Source organism: Mya arenaria, chromosome 8 (assembly GCF_026914265.1).
Source record: "Mya arenaria isolate MELC-2E11 chromosome 8, ASM2691426v1".
In the NCBI taxonomy this organism is placed as follows: Eukaryota; Metazoa; Mollusca; class Bivalvia; order Myida; family Myidae; genus Mya; species Mya arenaria.
Window position 1 is genome coordinate 17,556,823 of NC_069129.1, and position 10,284 is coordinate 17,567,106.

General features: G+C 36.3%; 1 protein-coding gene across 1 annotated transcript; it reads right to left on the bottom strand.

Moving 5' to 3' along the window:
• Positions 1 to 1,663: 1,663 nt before the first annotated feature.
• Positions 1,664 to 9,912, bottom strand: LOC128243081 (carboxylesterase 1C-like). Its single transcript, XM_052960593.1, has 2 exons — positions 7,853 to 9,912; positions 1,664 to 4,113 (listed from the first exon to the last, which is right to left on the bottom strand). Exons 1-2 carry the CDS (start codon positions 9,409 to 9,411, stop codon positions 3,810 to 3,812), a joined length of 1,863 nt encoding a protein of 620 aa, XP_052816553.1. The 5' UTR covers positions 9,412 to 9,912; the 3' UTR covers positions 1,664 to 3,809.
• Positions 9,913 to 10,284: the final 372 nt, after the last annotated feature.

A 10,284-nucleotide genomic window follows, 5' to 3' on the forward strand; every position in this document is an offset into this window, starting at 1 on the left:
TGTGGAAAATTATCATTAAAAAATAATGTTTTTTTATGACTGATAGACATGTTTTTACATGCTCAATACACTGTAAATCAAAAATATCATTATTCCTGAAACTTTTATACATTGAGTATCTATTATTGCTTGATTTATCATTTAGAATAGAGGTTTAAGCATAAACTGCTGCCCTATAGTCGAAAGGTCATTTTGGAAGGCGGACTGTGCAATTTTTTGAGTTTGTTTTTCAAGTGGAGAGATTTTTCTTAAGAATAACTTGACCCCACCCCCTTTTATTGGCTTAAAAGGTAATTTAAAGCTTGTACTTTAAGAATACATATGTTTATCATAGTCTGCATTCGCTCGAAATGCCTTTAAATGTTGTCTAAAAATAATCATTTAACATTGAATTATAGAAAAAATGACAATGGTGGTGTGTAACCTTAACTTAACCATTGTTCCGAACAATCGGCCCCAGGTCCGCAATAAGCAACATCAGTTACCATGTAATTCCAAGGCTTCATAAAAAAATATTTTAATGATATTGATATTTTTGTTTCTGTATATTATAATCTGTATCGTTTTACCTTTATATATATATATATATACTACTCAAAATGATCATCTAAAGCTACTACTTACATGTACTTGTCATCATAGAGGCATATACCTTGTACAAATGATGGACTGGAGAAACAGGGGACCGTCGACTTAATTCGTTAATTTAAATTATCGTAGTGTCATAGTTTCATCAGTTTGCTACATATTTGAGTGAATCATTAAAATATGAACACACAATTGAGGAAAAAATTCAATGTGTCGACATGTGTCCCGTATATACAAATTTAAGATTATTGAGGTACGCCTCTTTTAAACAGGCCCCGTATACATGGCTTATTTGTCCATTAAAAAGAAACCCTGGCATAATTACAGGAACATTTCCATAAACGAGCCCAAGGGTCATATCTCATGTACAACCAACGTGAGCGTTGAGAACAGTCAGTGTTGAGTTGCATGTCTAGTCAAGCTTGTCTCCGACGAAGTGTTTATGAAATTGAATGGCCTCTTTATGATATGTCGTATTACATGTAGATAGTTTGGAAGTTTACATTGACGTTAGCTCACATGATACTTCTTTTTCTACACTGCGTGCCTTTTTTCTTTTGATAAAGAATAAAAAAGAATATTATACCTCATTTTAGTAGCTAAATATTGAAAACAGCATTATTACATGTGGTCCTTACAAAAAATGAGTACAATATTATTTTGTAGGATCAATCAAGAAAATAGAGTCTGAGTTTATGCTTTAATTGACAGTCCTACTGACTACGTAGGCACAAAAATAGCTGTGTTTAGGGCAACCCGAAAAAATAGCTTTATGACAAAAAAAAATTCAGTAAATAGCTATTTTGCCACTAATACCCCAGTTAAAAAGCGTCATCAATTCGCTTTCATTTTCACCTGTACACAAATTAGGTTTGTTTTTGTTCTGATCATTAAAGTTAAATGAGTTGAACATGATAACGCATGAGTGTAGGTGTCATGTAGCCTATAAAGACACTCGAAATATGCAACAAAATATAACCAAGCCAATGTGGAGATGAAAATCATACTCGAATGTATCCGAATTCAATAAAAATCTGTTCGTGATACATACCTGGTATAAGGTTGATAAACATAATAAGTTATTTATGTTTATTTATAAGTAAGAATAAGTAGTAGTTTGCATATATTAACAGTAAACACACATATAAAAAAGCATATGAAAGGAAAACTCTTATAAACTGGAAATCCTGGCAGTTCTGGTGTTGACCTCATTGGAACTTTATTGCATAATAAGATATATAAGATACAAATTACTACAGGGGCGGTAACTCAGGTATACAATACATAATTAATTCAATGCAGTTTCATCCCTACTGCACTGCTCTAGTGTCATGTTTACATTCATGTGAATTAATTTGAATTTCAATAGAATGAATCATCGCTCAAGCCATTCAGCACCATCATTGCTTTGATATTTCTTGTGAGGAACTCCGGCTGTCGAATAGATCACTCGTTCGACCTTTGTTAAGATTATTTCATTGCATTTCAACCTAACAGTGTCCCGTAATTGTTTGTTGCATGTAAGCCCGTTTGGTACGAACAATCGGATTGTGATACAGATTATTTCGGACATTTTTTCAATAAGTCAATAAGTTCCCCGTTATGTCCTTTTGTTTGTAAGCCTGGTATGAAGCATCATACGAAAACAACGTTACGATACATTAACAGCAACAGATAAAAAATGAGTTCATAATGGTATAGCAAGTAGACGACTCTTATTTCATTCGGTTGTCAGTGGATGCAAGATCAAAGCCACGGTCAAACTTTTCAGAAATCGTTTTCGCGCACAGTTACTTGTATTTTACATAGTGACCCCAAATTAGTATGGGCATTTATCGGTCAAGTTCAATACAACTTTGATGTTTCCAGGTCAAAGGTGAAGCAGTTCTTGAGTAATTGTGGCCTACTACAACTGAAAATAATGTCATCTACTGGCACTGAGTACTGGTCAAGGGAAACATACCACTGAATATGCATGGCAGTAAGTAAATAACTTTATTGAGGAAACCGATTGGGCGTGACTTTGACTTTATTACCTTCTGGCCCCGAAGAAAGTAGGTCAAAGGTCGTGGTCATTTTCTTAAAACACACGAATGAAGCATGTAGGGGTTTTTTCGAAACAAAACAAAAAGGTCTTAATATTGCAACGGAAAAAATGTACGTTTATCTTAACAGTGGTTAAGAGTATATAGTCAGTTTATGTGTAGTGTTTTCTATGACCGGAGTGCCGTCTAGAACTTCTGCACTTTACACCTCAATGAGGGTTATATAAATTATATTATGCTAGTTTCGATCTCGAGACCCGTTTGTTTTTTAGGTAAGTTTTGACGTTTGAGCATACCGCTAAACATATCACTTTCGCATTACTTAGCCCTGAGCGTTCTACAACTTTGTACATGAACATAAGTGTTAATAGGTTGTCGCAAAAAAACCCACTCACGTCTAAATATAGAGGATAGATGATCGTGTCAGTGTGAGATCGCAATATGTTCCACCGAGTGAACACCAAAAGTAATAGTTCACGAGTGACGTAGCCACAGTTGAATATTTACTTCTGGTGGTCACATGGTGAAATAGTAATTTTTATCTTACTCTGAAATTTATTTGTTAACATTTTTTATTATAGTCATGAAAAGGACATTTTTTCAGGAAAAAAAAACGCGCCAAATTGTATGCGAACGTAAGCGGAATGACGTCGTTGAAATTGTGTCCAAGCCCTCTGCGTCCTGAAGTATGATTTGGACGTGAGAACGGGGTACAGTTTCAAAACAGTGAACAATATCAAATTAGACTGATGAGATGAAATACCGGCCATATCTATACTAATTGGTCAAATGATCGAATTAAGCGGTTTCAACAGGTGAATGCGAAAAGGTTCTAAATGACATTAAATAAAGAATATAGAACCTTTCCGCTTTCACCCATCGAACTGGTTAGAATGTTTACAATTCTTATCATCACAATCGTATTTTGTATTTTAAACCATTGACCTTTCTTCCACAAAAAATAAGTCAAAGGTTAATAATTTCAATCCATACCTGCGATAAAAAAATTCAAAACTAACCAGATGATTTAAATAAAACAGCGGCGTTCTTCTAAGATACTACCATTGGTGCAGCACCCAACAGTTTTCAGAAATATCGCTAGGCAAAATTAACTACATAACCCTTCAAGTTTATCACTATGCACGCATTCCCGAACCCGTTAGTATTGTACTTAAATTATTGCACCCAAAGCACACAACTTATAACAACAGTAAGTATAAGGGAGTATATGGGTCTGATGTTCCCTGCCGAGTCCGTCCCGTCGCCACCTCCGTCACAGTTGCACTTTTCGCAAGTGCCTTCTGCTCCGAGTCGAATAAAGCAGGGAACGGTCTTTTCCCAGAAGTTCACACGTGATGGTGTAGCGAGATGATGCTGGACAGTGTCTGATGTCGTCGTATTCTGGTTAATACTGAAGAACGCTCCGCTAGAAGAACTGTATTCGGGCCACTCGTGCTGAGTACTTGCTGGATTTGGGTCTCTGAAATAAAAATAACATACTTGTTAACAAACAGCTAGAACAAAAAACAACAACAGCCGTTATCTTAATGTTGATGCCTGCTGACCCCACAAACAGTTTTGGTGTCATTCGAAAGGTATTTGCTTACTAATTACTAATACGTAATATAAATGACCGAATGTTTTTACTGTTTGTATATTTGCACTTTATCGCAGCTAAAATCGGAGATTTTCGACATACTTTGCAATCTTCGAAGGCAAAAGTACCTTCCTTTTATATTACATGTAGTTTCGGTAATATTTTTACATTTTTTTATTTTCTGCAAACACAGCTCATTAAAATAATGCCATTATAATAATTTATAAGGTCTCATAGCATCTATAATTCACATAATTGTTGGGCGGACACCTAAACAAACGTAACGTTTCGTTGATCGTAAAATGTTTTTTTTTTATCAATTCAGTCAAACCTTTTTATAACATACAATTGTACGTGTCATAGTCATTATTTTAATTATGTGTTTTACGAACGGCCAGAGATGTAAAGTATCAGAGGAGGAGGAAATAAAAATAAAAATAAAATTACATTTCTGGGATTTTAGTTTTTGGTCGGAAAAAAAACAACAGAAAAGCAAAAGCTATGAAGTATCCTTAATGATTTTGTTTTTGAATCTAAAGTCAATATGCAAGTGTGTGCACATTTGTTTTTATTTTATCTGACAAATTCACTTCATAGTTTCATTAATCAATCTTTATACTTTGTAAATGCATGTTATAATAGACAAGTGACATAAAAAAATCAATTATTTTTGGTAAATTTAATTTTATTTGCCATTAAGAATTTAAGGAATGGGCCTTCACTCCAATGCGTTGTCTAGGCTGCAATTTGTCCGATACCAATTCACAAATCATGTCATAATTGTTACAGTTAGCAAAAGAGCTTTTTATCTGTTTGTTTCCTTCTATACAGCAAATATTTATCGGTCAGGTAATAGCGAAACAGGAACTAGTGGGGCAGCCATTTTATAAATGACGATGCAAATTTTGGTGAGCAAAAACCCGTTACCAGGTATCGATATCGAGAAAAGCCGTTATCACAGTTTATGATACCGGATTGTGCAATCGTAACAACTCGGCCATCTCCGGCAAGCTTCGAGATAGCCATATCTTGATACTAGCCGAAGAGTTCCGATTGCGGATTATGTTGATACGGGTGGTGCTAAAAGCCAGTACCCGGTATCCTGTATCGCCCGGTACCCGGTACCACTTGTCGATACCGGTGGGATTTAGTGCTACCGGAATGTTATCAGATAATTAATCTCATTATGACATGACCCGCTTTATTATTGCCTTTTGTAGGAGTTATAAAGCAATATAACTGTACAAAACACACTTTGTAATAGCGAACATCTCACACACAATGCATAGGTAAATGCACAGACCAAGATGTGCATTACGCATGTTTAAATTAATTATTGTTGATACCGTGTTTTTCAAAGAATGCGTTGGTTGTCAATAAGCAATAAATAACGAACCATGTGATACTTGGACTTATCATCTGAAAATGATTACGATATCAACATAATCCGGTATCTGAAAGTGATACTAAGTACCGGGGTACCGGATTTTTAACAACACCCTTCAAATCCGATGAAGGTTTTTCATTGGGGTTTTTGAGCGGCGGTAATTGTAAAATATAGAATAAAAAAGAAGGCCACGCAAGGTCTTTAAGTGAAGTACTGTATGTGAAAGTCAATACATTTTGCAACCACTTCTTCAATACTATATTATTGCGTTCATATCATTCACAGCTTACTACTTGCCACATCAATTAACAGATTGTTAGTTAACATCACTAATTGTTTGCAGAATTCACAGACCAATCGTCATTATAACATCTTTCGTAACGATATAATACACTATCACAAAATACTTCGATTACTACCACATATCTTGTACATAACAAACATCAACAGTTCTAATACATAAGTCATGTTCAGTATTGGCGTAATCTCAAATGATTTAACCTCATCTCGAAATCACTTCAAGTCTTTGTGTCATTAAATATGTCTCGAAACCCACTTCACCATTCCTCCTGTCTCTCAGCACGTTCAGTGCTTTGCTTAGCGTTACTTACGCAAAATAGAGCATTGTATGTCGTAATTTGCAATATCAGTTAATAACAGGACTTTTATTTACACTTGTGGAAAGAAATATTTGAATACATATGCATATAAAATAGCAGCTTCTTTGTTACAATGATATGTATCACTTCCTTATACACGTTATTGATATTCCTTATTGTAATTTTAGGTATAACCAGTTTCTTCTGGCTTTATATACAGACGAGAACTTACAAATATAAGAAAAAATATTATTTCTACACATTTACAATGCAAAATACTTCCATATATAGTGTATATGATTGAGTCGACCATTTCATTAAAGTATGAAAAGGCAATCTAAAATACATGTAACGTTCTATACATGTATACAATTATTTCGAGGGGTGAGCGCGAAAAGTATCTATCTGCTTCTTCAATTAATGCCACTTAAAACCTTTTCGCATTCACCCTTCAAATTATATTGTAGATGAACATATTTCAAACATTTGAGAAGAAGAAAAAACTCGTGGTCGAACAATGCTCAAGATTTATTTATCTTCTTTTCGGATTTCACATTTTTTATGTTTTCACGGATAATGATTTTGCACAGTCATAAACGTTACCGAAAAAGTAATACAGGATTTTAAAGCTACACCACACTCTAACAGATTCACCGTTTTACTAATCTTTTTAAGTCTTGGAATTACCAATTTTTTGCGTAAATATCTGCAAACCAGTGATGAAAGTGTCTTGACAAAAGATCAGATCGCAGATTTTCATATCTCCATTCAAAATTTAATGTTTTATGGTTTAAACCGTTATTAACTAAATGCATAAAACATCAATTTTGGAGCGGAAATATGAAAATCTGCGATCTGATCTTTTGTCAACACATTTTCATCATTGGTTTGCAGATATTTCCGCAAAAAAACTGTTCGTTCCAAGACAAAAAAAAAATAGAAAAGTTGTCAAAACGTTCAATCTGTGAGAGTGCAGCTTTAAGCTTTATAATACAGTATCCATTATGATATAAACTTCATACAATTTTTACATTTTTCATGGAGGTTAATATGGTGATTTATCGACCTGAACAAGCGATATCGGGGACGGCGAAGTATTGCTGATTCAAATTGTCTCGAATATTGTACATTCATTGATCAACATCAATCTGGTGGTGTTTGTTGATCGGTCTTACGTTTACATCAATGTCGTGTCAGATATCATAGTTTTTCGTCAGTAAATTGTTTTTGTTTCAAAGTTTGAATAATGAAACACTGATGGCCATATTTGGCCTTTTAGATCAGAAATTTAGAAATGATAAACGTACAAATTTCGTTGTGTTTGCAATATGTAAATGTTGACTTATGCGTTCACTGTAACATAAGGATGACTATGGAAGCGCATAGCATATACAATTAATTAATAATGTCTTTGTTTAATGTCGACTTGACCAAATATAACACCTGAACGGTTGTCAAAATGATGTTCGATATGTTGACAGAAGTTTGTCGAAAAATCAGATTTAACTTCGGCAATATGTCGTTATATTTTTTTTTAATTCACATTAATTCATCAAGGTGATATTAAACACGTGGACAATACTTCATTATCATATCATCAGTAATTACAATATACGCTTCCATAAGAAACACATACCCCTTTTTCACGAACTCTGCCCAAAGTGTCATCATGGCTTCAGACAAGGCCCTGTCTTTATCCGGAACAGGAGCTGGTGACACAAAATTAGGCGGGAAGCCTAGCAACACCTTTAGGTTGTCGACGAACCCGAATACAAATCCCACTTCATCGCCATGCTTGGCCCCCTTCACCCAGGATGGGCGGACTTCAATTGCAGCGAAGTACGGTGTATAGTCGAATTCATAAGCAAATGTTCTCCCGGGGGAGTCGCCGGCACTGTGGGCGTTAGCGACGATTAACCCCGGTACTCTGAATATCATGTCCGTTGGGAACTCAATCATTTTACCCCGAACAAGCACAGGGTCATCATCTGAGGCGCTGGAGGTTGAGTACTCACTGATGGCAGATGCAATTAAGGCTGCCGACGCGGTATTGTTTGATATGATTCCTAGGGACATTGGAATGAAAGTTCGTTCAAAAAATGTTTTTGGTACGCCTTCATCTACGTTTATACCACTGTTAATCAAACCGGGTAGCCCAATTGACTGAAACAGTGAGTAACCATCAAGGCTGGTCGATCCAACAAGGAGATCCAAATCACGGAAATATGAAGAAGTCTCTTTGGTAAAATTTTGAGGATCTTTCTCTATGAATGTTCCGTCTACGACTGGGAAAAGACCTTCAATTTTCTCGGCAATGGACAGCAATTCACTCATTGACTTTCCTTTGATGCAGACATAAGCAGCAGCCATGTCGCCTGTATTGCAGTTTGTCGCATAAGCAAACTTTTGAAATACCGTTTGCGGACTGCGCTGGAGTGCAAAGTTTAAATTTGAGGCAGGGGTCCCACTTTGAGCGATTATTCTTTGTAAGTTGCCTTTATTCTGTTTAAACATTGCCTGGTATATGGCGCTTGCGGCACCTGCGGACTGTCCACTGACGGTTATACGGGAGGGGTCCCCACCAAAGTCCGCGATATTTCGCTGCACCCACTTCAGTGCAAGACTCTGGTCCCAGAGGCCCATGTTTCCTGATCCCGGTGAACCGTCACTGAGGAAGCCGAACACATTCAGTCTGTATTGGACAACAACAACTATGATATCTCCGAATGTAGACAGGATATCGCCTGAGTAGAAGTACGCGCCGCCGAACTTAAACGAGCCGCCATGGATCCACACGAGGACAGAGAGGTTTGCCGGACTATTTCCGGGGACGAATATGTTAAGATAAAGGCAATCTTCGCTGACGTTAAACCATTTAACCGCTCCAGCAGAATCCATGCCTACCGTTTGCGGACAGAGTGGCGGGTTGATTGTGGCGTCATAATCTGACGTCATTACATCTTTTGCCTCTGGCCTCTCGAAACGAAGGTTCCCAGTCGGCGGTTTTGCGTACGGCACTCCGAGAAATCTAGTGACATTGGCATACCTGACATCGCTGCTTGAAGACTGTGGTATAGCAACTGTCTCAGTAATCCCAGTAAATGTCCCCGAATAAGGCGCGGTTACAGTCCTTTTAGTCGAAAACGCAAAGTTAATACAGAGCACAAATAAAACTACCTGTATCACACTGGCCATATTTAACTATATATCTTTTCCCACCGTCTAAGTTTTTACACGTCCCATGTAAAATAGATCTGCCTTCAACCACACCAAAGCTAACTATGAAGCTAGTTTACATTAACGATTTGGTAGAAATGCTCATAATGGACAATGAATCAGTTACCAGCACAAGCGAGTACTTGATGTTCCTGCACTTGAAATAAGGCTACGCACCGGCAAAATAGATGATAATTTAAGTGGATTAGTCACTTGAGAACAATCTCCACATGACAATTAGTTTGTAATTAGTGCAAATGTACACATGTAGCCTCCCTTGCGTTTAAATATCCATAACCGAATATCCTTCGTATCGAAAATACAATACAACTCCTGAAAACATCCTGCAAAATACTAGCATAATTAATATCTGTGTAATGAGCCATATTCCACAAGCGTTATTGATCCGTGGGTTTTAGCAACTCACATATTTTTAGCTTTTTATTGGCAAAGGTTACCTCTTACTGTGCTTGCTCTAGAGTCGATCGTGTATATGTTTTTGTGCCATCCAATACGTTGTTATGTTAATTAACCATTGAGGCGCTCATGCATTTTAAGCTGGTAGGAGATGTATTAAAGCTGCACTCTCGCAGATAAATTATACCATTTTTACAACTTTTTTTTATTTTTTGGTCTTGGAAAGAGCAAGTTTTTGCGTAAGTATCTGCGAACTAATGATATAGAATTGCTTACAAAAAATCAGATCGTAGATTTTCATGATTCCGTTCGAAAATTAATGTTTTATGGCTTAAACCGTTACTAACGGTTTAGGAAAATGCACAAAACACCAATTTTTTAACTCAAATAGAAAAAAACTGCGATTTTTTTTGTCAGCAGTCTTATATAACTGGT